The 16,833-nt window shown below is 48.0% G+C and overlaps 1 protein-coding gene across 1 annotated transcript in view; it reads left to right on the top strand.

Annotated features, from left to right (window-relative positions):
- The window catches only part of LOC146197690 (endochitinase-like), a 26,101-nt gene extending 9,584 nt beyond the window's left edge, over positions 1 to 16,517 (top strand). Inside the window, exons 2-6 of the mRNA XM_084596508.1 lie at positions 1,230 to 1,517; positions 3,024 to 3,084; positions 4,972 to 5,285; positions 9,092 to 9,325; positions 16,152 to 16,517. Of these exons, the coding sequence (XP_084452634.1) occupies positions 1,230 to 1,517; positions 3,024 to 3,084; positions 4,972 to 5,285; positions 9,092 to 9,325; positions 16,152 to 16,517 (1,263 nt within the window). The remainder of the gene's footprint in view (positions 1 to 1,229; positions 1,518 to 3,023; positions 3,085 to 4,971; positions 5,286 to 9,091; positions 9,326 to 16,151) is intronic.
- Positions 16,518 to 16,833: the final 316 nt, after the last annotated feature.

Genomic DNA, 16,833 nt, shown 5'->3' with positions numbered 1-16,833 from the left:
AAACGCTGTCGCGATGCAGTTCATAAGTCCAAAAAAGAAAGCTTGCGCTGAGCGTTTATTTCTGGAGGGTAATTCGTAGTTTAGCTGCCACTTATATTGCAAAAGTTGGATTAACTACCCTTTTTAATATGTCGAGGCAGCTCAGGCGACATTCTGGGCTGTGTGGACGGCTTGCTTGGCACGCTTGCTGACAGCTTTCTTCTACTGTCACCTTTAGCGGTGAGAATGTGCGGATACATCTGTGGTATTCCAGTCATAACGGCCATTACCCAGCAGCAAACTCTGCCAAGTACATGATTGCGTCTGCAATTAAATTTGCCGCTTTCCCTTTGTGAAACGCACAGTTGGCAATTAGGGACTCTGCCCGGCGTTGTGGACGAAGGCTCGTTTGAACGCCAATGCGTAGTCCTGACAGTAAGTGGCTTCAGTGAGCTGAGAAATGTTTTAAATGTGGGTTCAGTTCGGAAATATTCTTTGCGGTGATAGAGAAAAGACAGCAGGCAGGGACGTCTGATTTTTTATGTGCTTTCTGGCAGTATACGCACCTGCCATGCCCTCAGCTGATGTTAACATAGCATCCTTGTTCGCGCACCGGTTCTTGATGGCCACCGTGAACTAAATATTTAACGTTTGGCTGTGCCTAATCTTTATAGTCAGAAATATATTTTTTGTTTTGCAGCCAGAGCGAATCAGGAGGCGCTTCCTTATAAAATATTTCGCACGCTCAAACCTCCCAACTACTGTCCCCTGGAGTTGCAAGTGTTCTTAAACTTTGCACCGCACAAGCTTTCCTATCTTCTCGTTTCTTGGTATGGTGTCTTTGCAATCCGTATATAGTGCTTATCGGATGGTGGCAACACCATGAACTGTCACGCGTGCAGAAGCAGTTGCTTGTCACAAAAAAAAAAAAAAAAATGCATCTAAGGTTCTACATAATTCTCTTGAAAACATGGATACAGCCCCCCGCCAAGCTACAATGTACAGATATTCAATTTTTGAATAACGTCTCGGCAGCGTCGACCAGTCAACCATTGCATCTATAGGACTCTGATCGACCGTCTCGTCCACGTTCCCATGAAGTACTTAAAGAACCGGAGAGCCGTATGGTTTGAAATAAATATTTGGTATTACTTATATCTAAGGTAGCTTGGAAAACACTTGAAGTATATCTCTCCAGATCAACGCTACAGAAAACTCTGCATACAGGCTTGTGCGCTATGTGCATGCAGGAGTTTCTGAACATCATGTTCATCACGGCCGCCGTGTTCACGGTGACGGGCGCCGTGGTGGCGGTGCGCTCGGCTTTCGGTTCGGAGCCCGAGGATGCCTGGGCGCTGCCTCTGGAGGAAGACATGCAGGCGACCCGCAAGAGGCTCTACTGCTTCTTCAACCACTCGGCTCACCGGAGGCCCGAGCCGATGCGCTTCGGCGTCGAGGACATCCACATCGAGCTTTGCGACGACATCGTCTACTGCTATTTGGGCGTCGATCCCTCTACCGCAAATATCGTCAGCAAGGTATAGATTCGGCTTTACACCCGCGGAATTGAGGTTTTCCGCGATGCTCAGTCGGAGGGTACCAGAAGACGACCTAATCATCTCTATTCAAGAGCCCTTATCTGTGCAGCGATATAACACAAGCACAGAAATATTTTATTCAGACTCATGCAATGTACCCCCAAAAGCCATTTGTTTTTGATGCGCTGAATTAGTTGCCACAGTTATTCTCTAAGCCAGGCTGCTGCGTTTGTGTGTCACTGCCGGCGGCACAAGCTTGGGGAAAGGAGGACAGCCGGCGCGTTAATAAAGGGCTGTTAGCTTAGAAGAAATAAAATAAATATGACTGCAACTTCGTTGAGACTTGGTTTCGGTACTCTGACGGCGCGAACAGATCCGCTTCTCTGGCGACTTACAGGGTCTTTATGGCTACTGCACGAGCGCGCTGTGCTATCACCACAGCCCATCACCTGCTGCTTGCGCTGTTCATTGCATATTGTCCTTCTCAACTCCCACACATGTGCCATGTATCCAAACGCACCGCTATCGCATTGCCCTATTAATGCGCGTTAAGCAAATCCCAAATTGTATGATGCACTATAGTCTGCACTAAGGTTACCAATCACCAAATTCGAAGATATTTGCTTGAAACCTTACTTTTAAATCTTAACCTCGAACCGAAAACGAAACGAAACACGACATGATAGCGCGCATTCGATTTGTCTAGCTTAACTAAATACAGTGCTGCTTTGTACAGCTTTCAAAGCTTGAACAAATTCGCGGGCCTCATCAGAGGCTGTGCTGCAAATGCCGTCAGCATGTAACTTCAGTATTATGACGTGCGTTATGTTCGTAAGCTTTCAATTGTAATGATTCATAAGAGCAGGTATAATGAACAACGCCAACCTTTGAAACCTACATGGAAAAGCATGTTCCTCTCTTAACAATGTCCGCAGGGCAAGTTTACTTGTCTGAGCTTGTATGTTGCCTTGTTGTCGCCTTGCGAAGCAGAGATGCTTGTGTCTCCATGTGCTGCAGTTTTTGCGCAAAAAATCACGATATGGGTTTGCCAATCAAAATTTTCAACTTTTCGTTGTAGATGACAGCAGTGACAAAGGCAAAAATGACCGGCTACTCTTTTTTCCTCCCGGATAATGAAGTAACGGGTAGTTAAGGCGCTTAAGGTTATAGGCAGGCTGGAAGGTAGGACAGAAATCTGAATTTACCACCGAGAAAGAGAAGAGATGATCATATGAGAAGCTTCAATGGAGATTAGGTTTGTTTCAGTTTGCACTTATTTGAATTTCCGTTTTTATTGTGTGCTGCATATTTAACTCTTGAAACGCCTGAAAAAAAGTTAGGACTTTGGTTTTAAATATTATTTAACAAACATTTAAGGCAATATTCAGGCCCTGGAAGTTGTGAAATAGGCGTAGCTAGTCCGCGGCTGTCTGAAATATGATATCAAGCATGTTTCGTGAGTGGTTTCTGTTGTGAACAATATGACTTGCATTTTATTTATTCTAGGATCCGAAGTTCGACATCCAGCAAGAAGGCATCCGAAAGTTTGCCAGGCTTAGGGACAAAGGTAATTCAGAACCTGCGTGGCCTCTTCTTCTGGGCCTTATTTCAGCAACTGTACCGTAAATACTTTATGCGAGCCTTGCAACAAACCGTATTCTCCCTTTCAGTAACCACAGTTTGTTTACTTTTGAGCATGCTAGAGCGTTCTTTGCATGGTCCTTTTGCATTCCTCGGATACCAAGGCGCTCGAACAATATTTTTAAAACTCTAGTTTTGCACTCACATATTGGTCAATAACAGGAATAAGATTTCGAGAAAAAAAGAAAAAAATCAAATACGATTTAGCACAGCCAAGCGCGGCATATCGTGCAGTAGCACCGCTTTCTCTGGGTCGCATTACTAGGCCACGGCCTTACGATCCGTTGAGTCCCACTGTCGGCGTCGTTTTGCCCGCTGCTGTCCTGGTCGTCGAGTGTGGCGAGATTTCAAGCTAAAGAGTCCGAACGAGCCTGGGTTAGCCTCCATGCTAACCCCATAAAGCAAGCACAACCTGTTCAGACACGCGTAGGCTGCACTACGACGCGTGCTTGTTCGGGACAGATATCGGTAAGACAGGGAAACCGGGGCAAACTTTCGTCTGAGATACCAGTAGACAGGGCAGGGCAGCGCTCTTGACTCCACTACCTATTTTCTTTAGATGTCAGAAGAAAGCGCACTGCATGTAGATACCCATTTGCTCATTCACTATATACTGTCCTTTCTGGTGAACACAATGTAACCCTTACACATAAAAAAAAAAAAAAATAGGGCGACCAGCTTGGTTGGTGCAGAGGATGTGAAAAACAATACTGCTTTTCGACTGCGCGAATGCAGTATTGATCACATTAATGACTTCCATTATATCAGACACTTTTGTTATAACGACATCTTTCATTCTATTAGTCTTTCGTTATATCCGAACCTTTCGTCTTTTGCCTTTGCTTTATCTCCCCTATCTGAGAAAATGAGAATTTCTCCCTCTCTCTTTCTATTTGGCCATCTGTCTACCGTAGCAGACGCCTCTTGTAACGCTGATATATTCGGGCGTACATTGAATACATATATTATGGTGAGGCTGTCCAAAAATAATAGAAAATAAAATGCCTCTGGCCATGCCATTAAGTATTTACATTGAATACAGGAGGACTAGACAGGAATCGAACCCCGTACAGAGTCGGGCAAGCAACTTCTAGGTTTCGCATGCACGTTCGCACGGCTTGGTTAAAGCGGAATTTCACTTTGGTGCTCTTTCATTTATTACGAAAGCTTGCTGCTGTATGTCAGAAAGTATGTGTTAAATAAAAGAACAAATTCAGGGATTAGTGACTAAGGCAGAGTGCATGAACGTGAACGTGGACCTGCAAACAGAGCCGCGGACGGCAGCCATTGCCATTGTCGTGTGTGACATCGTTATGCAACTCTTGAGTGCATCCCGTGTGATGTTAGTGCCTTTTTCTGGTACATACTTGAACAGACTTCTATCCTTGCGAGCAACGCTCTTCTTGACATCGTTCTTTGAAACGTTTCAAGAAAAGAATCACCAACTCGACCAACTTCATGCACTAACCGAAGCAGGCACTATCATGGTAGTTCTGGGCAAGTAGTAAAATAGGATATGCGCTGGCTAAATCTCGATGCTGCAATTGGGCCATAGGAGACATCGTAAACAATTTCGACCACATTGAGTTCTTTAACCTGATCAGACGTCGCACTATATGCACATGCGTTTTTGCATTTCGACACTGAGCACCGTCCGCTGGTTACTCTGTTCAGGAGTGTGAGAAAGTATAATACTAATGTTATTGTTTTAAGTCCTTTATACGTTATAATTAAAACAATTCTAACAATGTAATTAATTTAAACAAAATTTAAACAATTGTTTAATTTGGTTATGTCTCCTTTGTTGCCGAAGACGTGAGTCTGGTGATCTGGGCTGCGGTGGGCGGGCGCCGGTCAGATGGTGAGGCGTTCCGCAAGCTATCGGGCCTTCGCCGCTATCGGGTGGAGTTCGCGGAGAACGCGGCCCGCTGGCTACAGCAGTACGGCTTCGACGGGCTGGTGCTTCACTGGCCCGGACCTATGGGCGACCAGGACCGACAGGCGCTGGGAGCCTTTCTGCGCACGATCCGCAGGCGCCTCTCCTCCGACGGGCAGCGGTTGGCCATCGTGGTGCCCGCTGACAAGGCGCAGCGTGCGGCGGGCTTCGACGTTCAGGACATCATCAACGTGAGTTTCGCACACACGAGCACTGCGATGCTGCCTGCACAAGCCTGATGGTAAACGACATTTTGCAATGCGAAATTATGGGGTGGCGTAGTGGTTACGGCGCTCGACTACTGTTCCCAAGGACGCGGGATTGAATCCCGGCCTCGGTGGCCGCTTGTCGGTGGAGGAGAAACGCAAGGCACCCGTGTGCTGTGCGATGTCAATGCACGCTAAAGAGCTCCAGGTGGTCGAAATTTTCGGAGTCCTCCACTACCGCGTCTCTCATAGCCTGAGTCGCTTTGGGACGTTAAACCCCACAAACCAAACCAAACCTATTAATGCGCAAGCGCTGTATGGCTATGTAGGCGGGTTTCGCGTGGGCATGACATTGTCGGCGCTGTAAAGTAGGGACTGTTTGATATATAGTGAAAGGAATGGTACCATAGGATAGAGCGTCAAGGAAAGGTGCGCAAGTGACAAAATGGTTGATTTGGTTTAATTACGTACCTAATTATAAACAAAAAATTACCGACGATTACGTTACTTCCTAATGCGAAATTTGAGCGCAGCAAATCCACCGGTCGTCTCGCTCATGGCTCAGAAAGAACTGGCAGATAATTTCGCAGTGGCGAACGGCAGCGGCAATTTCGGCTCGGGCGGTGCACATATACAGATCCGCCGCCACCGATCTGGCTCTCTGATTGCCATCGCACAGGGGTTGCATTGGAGGAGGAGCGAAGAAAGGAATTAAGTTCGAGCCGGCGCTTTGACAACCGGAGACTCGCAGGAAGAGGGGGGAGGGGGGCGGCGTGTACACCCAGCGGCAAACGATGGGGGCAGAAGCGCGCGCAGCAAGCGGACAACGCGATAAAGGGAGGAGGGAAGAGATAGCAGCGACTGATGCTGCTGACGCCAATAGTGAGTCAACCCCAGCTGCGGAGTTGGTTTCAGGGACAACGCCGCCGATGCCGACGCAAACAATATGATACCCTCGCTTCCGCAGCGCCAAGAACCAGGTCAAGCCGTGGGAAGGTGGTCACGTATTCGTCGACGTGCCGGGGCCCACGTGAAATAACCGGCGCGTCGGCAACTGAAGAGCACCCTATCCGCCACACAAAAACAGGGGGGGGGGGGGACCCTCCCCTCCTCTTTCTGCATGGCGGCGACGGTGTTCTATGCAGTCACGTTATCTTGACTCTCTAGCGGCGTCAGCGGTTGGTTGGTTGGTTGGTTGGTTCATAGGAAGGGAAAGGCGCAGTATCTGTCACACTTGCTCTGTGGACACCTGAACCGCGCCGTAAGGGAAGGGATGAAGGTGGGAGTGAAAGTGGATAGAGAGAAAGGGGGGCCGTAGTGGAGGGCTACGGAGTAATTTCGACCACCTGGGGATCTTTAACGTGCGCTGACATCGCACAGCACACGGACACCACTTCGTTTCGCCTCCATCGAAACGCAGCCGCCGAGGCCGGGATTCGATCCCGGGAACTCCGGCACAGTAGTCGGGCGTCTTACCACTGCACCACCCCGGCGGGGCCGGCGTCAGCGGCATCCAGCGGTATCAGTCGGTTGCTGCTAGCGCTGGGGGGATGAAAGGGGGGCAGAGCTGGTTACGAGGCCGACGACGACGCCGACGCGAAACCCAGGAACGGACGCCAAAGAGCTGCGCTCTAAAACAATAATAATTGGTTCACAGAAATGGAAAGACGCAATGTCTGTCACACTTATGTGGACACCTTAACCCGCAGCAAAAGAAGGGAGGAAGCTGGGAGTGCAAGCGGAAAGAATGAAAGAGGTGGCCTAGTGGAGGGCTTCGGAGTAATTTCGACCACTTGGGGATCTTTAAAGTGCACTGACATCGAGTGGCAGGTGGTGAAGGGTGGCAGTTCCTGGCCCTACGGGGCTGGGATGGTAGGTCAATGCCGCTTGCTGCGGGGACTAGCCAGCCACCGATTTTTATCTGTTGTAGGCCGTAATTGCACCCGCCACTGCTTCGGTGGTGGACGACGGCTGTTGTTGCGGTGCGCGCCTTTCTCTTCCTCTTCTTTTCCTTTCTTCTCTATTTTCTCTTCTGTCTACCCCGCCGGGGGGGGGGGTGCAGTGGTAAGACGCCCGACTACTGTGCCGGAGTACCCGGGTTCGAACCCGGCCTCGGCGGCTGCGTTTCGATGGAGGTGAAACGAAGAGGCGTCCGTGTGCTGTGTGATGTCCGCGCACGTTAAAGATCTCCAGGTGGTTGAAATTACTCCGTAGCCCTCTACTACGGCTCCTCTTTCTCTCTTTCCACTTTCACTCCTACCTTCCTTCCTTCCAATACGGCGCGGTTGAGGTGTTCACAGAAAACAAGTGAGACAGTTACCGCGCCTTTCCCTTCCTATAAATCAATCAGTCTCTCTTCTGTCCGCACGAGGCAGTGGAGGTGGCTTAACTACAGAGCCAGTAGCAGGCCCGTGCATTTTCTTTTCCTTCTTCCGACGGCCACTACAACAACATCACACAGCACGCTGTTCCTGGCCCTACGGGGCTGTTGTTGTTATGGCTGTAGGAAGAAGGAAAAGAAAATGCACGGGCCTGCTACTGGCATTGTAGCTGAGCCACGTGGCTCCGTTGTCTGATTGCAGATGCAACAGCGCGGTTACCTCGGTTCGGTTTCAGCGGTGGCGCTGCCGCCGGCGACATCCAATGAAGCTATCAGCAGCGCTTTACTGTAAAAGAGGACTCATGAAATAGCACTATTATACCAAGAATGTGCACAAAATTCGTCTCTAAAACGAAGCTATGACGGCACTCAGACACCTCCACCAGCGGCGGCGGCGGCTGAGTGACGGCATAGCTGCTGTTGCGGAGTTAAAGAACGTAAAAAGCCGTCTGACATACATGCCACTAATGGAAGCATCTACCCGAACTCACGCTCGAGCGCGTTAACTGGGGCCAAGGCTCTATTTCGTCTTTATTTTCAACAGCTGCCACGTGATTTCTCCTAGGTTCAATGTGAAACGCGCACACGGCGAAGAAGTTACGGAAGGTAGTAGTAAAAGCTTTCTCTTTCAAAACTTTTTTCTGTGGGTGAAACTGATTTTGTAGCGAGAGCTACACTGGGCTATCAGTCGAGCAATTCGCGGTGGCAGGGAGAGGCCAGGTGTGCGTATTCGCAGTTGCCATGTCAACCGAAGACGAGCAGCAGGTACGGCGTGCGCTTCACTGTCGCCGTGGCCCTGCACCTGCTCCACCGTCGGAGCCATGCGGGACGTCACGCGGATGAGCAGTTTTGCGCATGCGCCTATGCCATGGTAACCAGAGAGACCCCACAGGTGCGCCGCGCGCTTCGCCGCCGCCTTGCTGCACGCCAATCTATCACCCGAACCACGCGTCGCATGTCTAGCATTCTGTATAAAAGGCTGAGATGAAATAGGCGGATGTACCACAACACTTGACATGAATGCAGAGAAGGAGTCCAGCCGCTGCTAAACGGCGGTATAGACAAGAGAAGACTAACTGTTCTCATGCTGAGGTTGTCGCCTAGCACTTGGCTACACAATGGGGAACTAGTACAGACTTTGTATGCCAAAGAGACTTTACCAAATCGAAATATTGCATAGACAAAATTGAAACCGCTTCATGCTACTTCACAGATCATCGGGAAGTCTTCGTCTTTGTCAAGCAAATTGAATAAAAGATGTGTATACCCAATGTATCTCATTGCTAAACATACAGTGACCACAACAAGCTCAGCCAGGGGAATGTACCTCTCGCTACGTATATCCTGACATAGCCGAGCTAAGTCCCTGACAATTATTTTCATGAAATCGGTACTGCGCGGTGACTCACAGGTGGTGGACGTGATGTTTGTGGAGACGCATCACACCATGGAACCGGCCACGTTTCCAGTGACGAGCTTCTACAGCCCGCTACGCGTCAAGACACAAGCCAAACGGAGGGGACAGACGGGCCTCTCACACGTGCTGGGGGACATGTCGCTCGAGCTCACCCAGATGGACAAGGTCGTCTTCGGGGTCACGCTCGCCGGCGCATCATTTACGCTTAAGAACGCCGCGGCTAACAAGGTACGTGCTCGTAAAAGGATGGAGTAAACTAACTTCACAGGCTATTTTTGTAATCGATATCGTATGAGCAACGCGCACACGCGCGAACAATCGGAGTTAGTTTATGTGCGAATTGGCTTGAAGGTACTTACAACACAGCGTTACAAGAGACGGCCGGTTGATTTTGGTATTGAAAAATGTTTATTTCGTCAAAGTGCAGATATGGACGGTCCCCTTTAGATGGCCTACAGCCTTTGGCAGGGCCAATTAAGAAGCTGAAAAGATGACGTTGTCTGACTGCATGCCGGACAAACTATAAAATCCAACGCAGTAGTACAGTATGAGCAGTGTTCAGAAGCAGGCTGGTTGTTCGGAAGTCATGTTGAGAACAATATGACAGACTGACAGCTGGAAAAAGCACGCGCACCAAAAGAGCTGCAGAGTCTTCCCTTTCAGCTGTCCTGTCATTCTGAGGCTTCACAAGAAGGATAAGGCAATAAATATGTCTAGGGTTGTGTGTATGCTGAAATGCTGCAATTTGTATTAGCCAGAAAGTTATTTTCATCTTCCACGAATATTGTGCTGGCCGCATAAAAAGAAGCCGGTAGAAGTTACAACTGACTTTACAGAATTCTAAAGAATCAAATTCTGATACACTGTGTATGTCTAGTCAGTTGTACCAGAACGTTATTTTCATCTTCCACGAATATTGTGCTGGTTGCATAAAAAGAAGCCGGTAGAAGTTACAACTGACTTTACAGAATCCTAAAGAACCAAATTCTGATACACTGTGTATGTCTGCCCCGCCGGGGTGGTGCAGTGGTAAGACGCCCGACTACTGTGCCGGAGTTCCCGGGTTCGAACCCGACCGCGGCGGCTGCGTTTCGATGGAGGCGAAACGAAGAGGCGTCGTGTGCTGTGCGATGTCAGCGCACGTTAAAGATCCCCAGGTGGTCGAAATTACTCCGTAGACCTCCACTACGGCTCCTCTTTCTCTCTTTCCACTTTCATTCCCACCTTCCTCCCTTCCCCTACGGCGCGGTTCGGGTGTCCACAGAGCAAGTGTGACAGTTATTGCGCCTTTCCCTTCCTGTGAACCAATTTAACTTTAACTGTGTATGTCTATTAGTAATAGAGTCGTTTAACCTAAAATACTTGTCTCAAACAGTTACATTTGTGTGGCAAAGTAGTCCTTTGTTAGTCATTGCCTCTTCATTATTCTTCCTGAAATCGATGAAGGCGTGTACCACCTGTAGAAAAAGCCGAAACAGCAAGGTGACAATTGTCGCAATATAGAGCCCACGAAATTATACTTTGATGTCTTTTGATTTTATTGACCCCTTTTCTTCCCTCATTGTCGGAGATCAGAAACGTCTTTGTTACCGCGACAGCTAAATACTTAGCTCGTTAGCTATGATGACTGACGCGATATACTTGGCAGCCATTGGGAAATAAATACTGATAAAGTTATAGGTCCCAGTTTTATTTTATTCGGTAGGGCAGTTACTTGCTTGTTAATGACACATCCTCTGTCGTGATTTTCAGGCCTTTTAGATTCGGGCAGATACGTATCGTGAAAACAAATTTGTAGGTTCATTCTCATGATTCTAAAATTGAGACGTTACTAATCCGGGAAAACAGCTTCGTGTAGTGTGAAACTGCGAAGTTCAGAATTCTGAATAAGACTCAATTTATTGACCCATTTCCTGGTTTGGTAACAATGAAGAGTTGCAAAACTACCCTCTTTATCAGAAGAGAGAGAGATAACGAGAGAGGGTAAAGGTGCTTTGTTGTGCATGTGGACGTGAAAGCTTTGTATTGCACGACGAGATCCCGTTTCGTAAAGGTTTCATTCCAGGGTGCTCGTGTCTCTACCACATTTTTTTGCCGGGATCGCTAGCTACGCGCACACAGAAATGACATGACCTGCTCAGGGGCAAAAAAGGTACAATGAGGAGCAGCCGGTGCCGCTAATGAACTGCGCGGTGGTCGAATTACGAAATCCAGGCAACGCAGACGCTTTGGTGGGCAGGAATTGGCGCTGAAGACAAACTTTACCTTCACTCCATGGCAAGAGTGACGTTAATCTCTAATATAAGAACTTGGAAAGTAATGGTTTAAAAGATTCTATGAATTCAACTTTTTTTGAAGAAATATCCTGGTTGTCACGCGAGTACGCTGTTCATGCTGTTATAGCAGCCTTGACAAAAATCATCGTGAACAAAGGCAATAGAGCCATAAACCGGCTTGCTTCATTTTGGAGATTCCGTTTGGGATATATGCTTCCAAAACAAACTTCATCCGTGAATCCGGCCTCCTCAGAACGATGTATCCTGCTCTTCCTTGGCCCTTTTGTCTTAAGCCTTTCTCCTACTTGGGCAAAAGTGCCTTCCGATTCTGTTTATTTCTTTTGGTTTTTCCTTATTCCAAGGTGGCGGGATTAAATGCATCCCGGTCGGAGCGGTCGCACTTCCACGGAAGCAAAATTCATAAACTTCCTCGTGCTGAAAATTTTATCATCATCATCTTCATCATCAGCCGTACTATACCCACTGCAGGGCGAAGGCCTCTCTCATTTTCCTCCAAATAACCCGGTCCTGTGCTAACTGTATCCACTTGAGCGTTGCGAATTTCTTAATCTCTTCCACCCACCTATTTTTCTCCCGACCCTGCTACGCATACCTTCCCTTGAAATCTGGTTGGTTACTCTTAGAGACCATCGGCTATCCTCTATTCGAACTACATGTCCTGCCCATGCCCATTTCTTCTTAATTTCCACTAGTATGTCGGTAACCTGAGTTATTTCTCTGACCCATTCTGCGCGCTTCCTATCTCTTAACTTTACACCTACCATTTTCCATTCCATGTCCCTCTGCCTTGTCCTAAACTTACGAGGGGTACTCACAAGAAACCGAACTAATTTTTTGATGGATAGCACTTTCGTAGTACTGCATTCGTAGAATGAAAAAGGTGGCTGCCAAATTCGTGCCACGACTGCTGACTGCTGAGTAGAAACAAGGTTGTGTGGAAGCATGCTGTGCTTTGGAAGAAGAGTTCCGAAATGATCCAAGCGTTTTTCAAAAGTTATCACAGGTAACGAAACTTGGAGCTATGCTTACGATCCCGAATCAAAGCATTAATCAAGTCAGTGGAAGACTTCAAGTTCGCCTTGCCCCAAGAAAGCTCGTCAGGGGAAATCAAATTTCAAAACAATGCTGATTTGTTTTTTCGACGTGAGCGGAGTCGTCAATTCAGAGTTTGTTCCGCAGGGTCAGACAGTTAACCACGCTTTCTACTTGCAAGTTTTGAAATGATTGCGCAACAGTGTACGGCGGAAGCGGCCTGATTTGTGGCAGTCGAGTGACTGGTTCTACATCATGACAATTCCCCTGCTCACACAGCCTTGTCAGCGCGACAATATTTGACCAAAATGGCATGTCCCCTTTTCCTCACCGGACCTTGCCTTTTTTTTGCTTCCTATAATGAAAAAAACACACGAAAAGAGATCGTTTTGCTGATGTTGCGGAGGTAAAGAAAAAAACGACGGAGGCGCTGTCAAGCATCACAAAAGATGAATTTAAACAATGTTTAGAAAAGTCTAATGAAAGATAAGACAAGTGTATTATTGCAAGTAGAGATTACTTTAAAGGAGATTGAAGGTTTGTGCTCAAAATGTGAAGAAATAGGCTCGAAGAAACTAAGATTGGCTAGCCTCCTTCAAGCGGGTCACCAATTGCAATCGGTGGGTTGATTCCATTAAACTGAGCAACATCCTCTTCTATCTCAAGGAAGTTTAGCAACCGAGAAGCCGGCCTCCCGACGTGGTGTATATTCAAGAAGAGCTTCGCGGACGTCTTCGGCCTTCCAGAGGTACAGAAACTCCGCGCCGAACAATGTCTCCGAGAACGGGCTCAGCTTCCGGCCGAAGCATTTACCAGCTATATTGAGGACGTGGTTGACCTCTGCAAGCGTGTCAATCCGTCCATGTCCAAGACCGAAAGAGCCAAACATATTCTCAAGTGTATCGCTGATGATGCGTTCAAAATGCTCCTAGCCTGAATTACTACTGTATCCGACGTTATAAACCTGTGTCAGAGTGTTGACGAGTTACTCAAGCAACGCGCTTATACGTGGCAGTCTGGTGCACCTGCCGAGAGCATTGCTGGCTTGACACTTGCGGAGTAGTCATAATTTATGCAGAGCATCCACAACTTCACCTGCAAAGAAGCTGTACTCTAGCTTTGCCTCCTACATCCCGTTCAACAGAGCGTCGCTTCTTCGCACTTCGCGCCATCCATCGGGCCGGATATCCGACAAGTATTTGAAGAGAAAGTCACGGAAGTCTTGCCATCTAGTGTTCGGCTTCCCCTTGTGCAAGGACCACAGCCATACGCCGAAGTTGCCGCTAGGACGCGGGGCCTGCTTCCCACTCCTTCCTACCATAGCGGCCCTACATTCTATGATCTACCCCATTTCATGCCGCCGCAGTCTCCTTCGATTCCTCGACCGCGAAGACGCATTACGAACCCATGGCGAAACGGCGACAATCGCCCCCATCTGCTGCGCTGGCCTGCTTCCGGGCCCCGTCGCCTGTCTTTGCCGTAGGGCATCCTCCTCATCCTGGGTATGATGTGCGCCAGTACCACTACGATCCCGAGCCACCTACGTCCAATGTTTCTTATGGATTGTCTTCACCTCGTGATGAATACTCCAGACGACACTGGCCTTCGCCTCGCCTTGCCGAAATTTCATTTCATCGATGCTGCGGCGACAGGCCCTTGCCCAAGGGTAAATTAGCTGTGATTTAGCCCTGGTTAACCCTAGTTGAATTGCGAAAGCATCGGTGGAAGCTTCTTTTGCCTGCTACATTGTTCCGCTATCACGCCCTATCAGTGTAAGGTGCTACATTATTGCGGACACTTAAGCATGACGCGAGAGCGTAGGCTACGAGAATGCAAATGGTTCTGGCAGGCTGATTCTGATATCACCCTCACATATGAAAAGAGCGACCCGAGTTGGCATCTCCTGCCCATGGCATAGGTTAACATGAATTCAAATGTTATGGTAGGCGCATTTTTTTATGAGGAGACAGTAGCTACGCCTCTTCATGGCGCAGCTATACGCCTCCTCACGACGTAGCTGCGGACACTCGAGGTCTCGCTTTGAATGTCGTAGTATTGCTTTCGCAATAAAAACTGAATACCGCAGTTCCAGAAGCAAGAACTTCGCGTTGTTGAACTCGTTAAGTCCTCCATCTTCTCCCCGCCAATGTGATTGCAGTGTTCGTTGAAGGCTTTTCTGTATTCGCGCTGGTGGATACGGGTGCTGCCGTGTCCGTCATTAGTGATGCCTTTCGCCGCAAAACTCGCAAGGCCACGACTCCGTTTTCTGCCTTTTCGTTTCGTACATCCAGTACACAGTGCATCAAACCTGTGGCAGCGTTCACGGTACGAGTTTGTATAAAAGAGGCTGCGTATATCGTCGAGATGGCGGTGCTCTGCGACTGCTCTCACAATATCATCCTCGGCTATGGTTTTCTCTTGACCCACAGTGCTGTGATTGATTGTGCCCGTGCTAAAGTCGCCCCGTGTGTGTTTCCGGTGCGGCCCGCTTGTGCGCCCTGATAAACTCCTTGTAGCTGCAGAAACCGGCATACCTTCCTTTCTTTCTGCTCTCATTCCTCTTAATTTGACCTCTGCCCTCTCCAGCCCTGTCCTCTTAATGCCCACTCCCGTCTCCAACCACCATCACCACCTTCTTCCTTTCGCCGTTCTCACGATTTTGGCTGTGCCATCGTGCAAGGTGTAAGGTACAGCGTAAGGTGTTTATTGGAACCTCAGGACGATAGGACGGAAAGCAGCTTTCAAGTATACACCAGGCTTCCGGCTCCACTTCGCCGACTTCTTCGGCGACACGCTACATGCAAATAAATAAATAAATAAATAAATAAATAAATAAATAAATAAATAAATAAATAAATAAATAAATAAATAAATAAATAAAAAATAAATAAATAAATAAATAAATAAATAAATAAATAAATAAATAAATAAATAAATAAATAAATAAATAAATAAATAAATAAATAAATAAAACAAGAACTCGTAAACTGCTACAATTTGTGGAAGATCACCCGGCATAGATACAAAGCCCAGCTTTAACCAAGCTGTACTAACAGGTCTACTTGTCTACAGGAAGAGCGTGTCAGGGTTTGGATGCAAGGGTCTCGATGGTTTTGATTTTCACCTCACAGAAGCAGCCCGAGAAGCATCACATCTGGTACCATATGTACCATTATGGCGTCCCAGAAACCTCCTACCATGCAGTCAGTGCTTGGCCATGTCACCTGTCAACTGCCACCAGCTATGATCGTAGTGTTTCACCCACAACATAGGCAAAGCCGAGTTTTGACTAGAAAGATGTCTGTAATGCTATCTAATTAAGATGGGCAAAATGGAACTGACTGGCACGAGGAGCACTCAGTCACCATGGATGCCAACTGTATTACGTGCTTCATGGTTGCTTTGTAGTAGATATCCTTGATCCGGTATTGGAATTTTTCTCATGGTCTGACTCATGTTTGTGAAAATTGACTCGCAAAAAACTAACGCCAGGCAACATTTCTAGCAGCTTTAGGTTTCATATAAGCTCGGTCACATAATTGTAAGTAACCACTTTCTCTTCGCCGCTATTTGGGCCATGCTGCCCTTGCAAACGAAGCAATTAATAATGCAATCGTCATAAGCATCACCAGCACCAACAACAGCAATAACAGCAGCAACAATATCGACCATATAAAACTTCTTCCATTGCTTTATCGCTTAGGCTCTCTTCTGACAACGCGCAGGCGGGTGACCCGTCAGCGGGCCCCGGAAAGCCCGGCCTGTTCACGCGGCATCCGGGCACTCTAAGCCACTACGAGCTGGAGCAGATGCTAGCGCACGATCTGAGCTGGTCGCGCCAGTTTGACCGCGTCGCCCAGTGCTCGTACGTGGTCAACGGCGACCAGTGGGTGGGCTTCGAAGACGACGTGTCGCTGCAGAGCAAGGCGCACCTGCTCCTCTTCACGGGAGGCATCGCCGTCTGGGACATCTGCATGGACGACTTTCGGGGAACATTCGGCAGACCCCTATTGGCACGCGCGCGAGACATCCTGCTGCGGAACCATACATTCGGCCGCAGTGTGCGCCGCGCAAAGGCCCGAATGGGCTGACGATAGAACTTTGAGTTATTCGAACCATCTTTCGGGTGAAATGGGACATTTCCACGAACATTCTTCTGTACATTTCTTGTTTATATCTTGGAGTTATATTTTGCACATTGCGCCCACATTACTGAAATCTTGTACGCATTGGCAAATATGTAGATTCTTAAGCAGGTCTCTTTGCATTTATGAGTGGTACAGCGCACATTTCTTTGTGAAAAGATATCTTGTTCCGATACTGCCTATGGTAAGATACAGATTTTAGCATCATATTTAATGCGATAGCGTCAGAGGGCGCTTTTGCGGAAATCTTCCGAAACTGAAC

The sequence above is a fragment of the Amblyomma maculatum genome, chromosome 3, assembly GCF_055883805.1.
Source record: "Amblyomma maculatum isolate TAMU_Amacu chromosome 3, ASM5588380v1, whole genome shotgun sequence".
In the NCBI taxonomy this organism is placed as follows: domain Eukaryota; kingdom Metazoa; phylum Arthropoda; class Arachnida; order Ixodida; family Ixodidae; genus Amblyomma; species Amblyomma maculatum.
The sequence above is the reverse complement of the archived record's forward strand: the minus strand, read 5'-3'. Positions and strand labels throughout refer to the sequence as shown.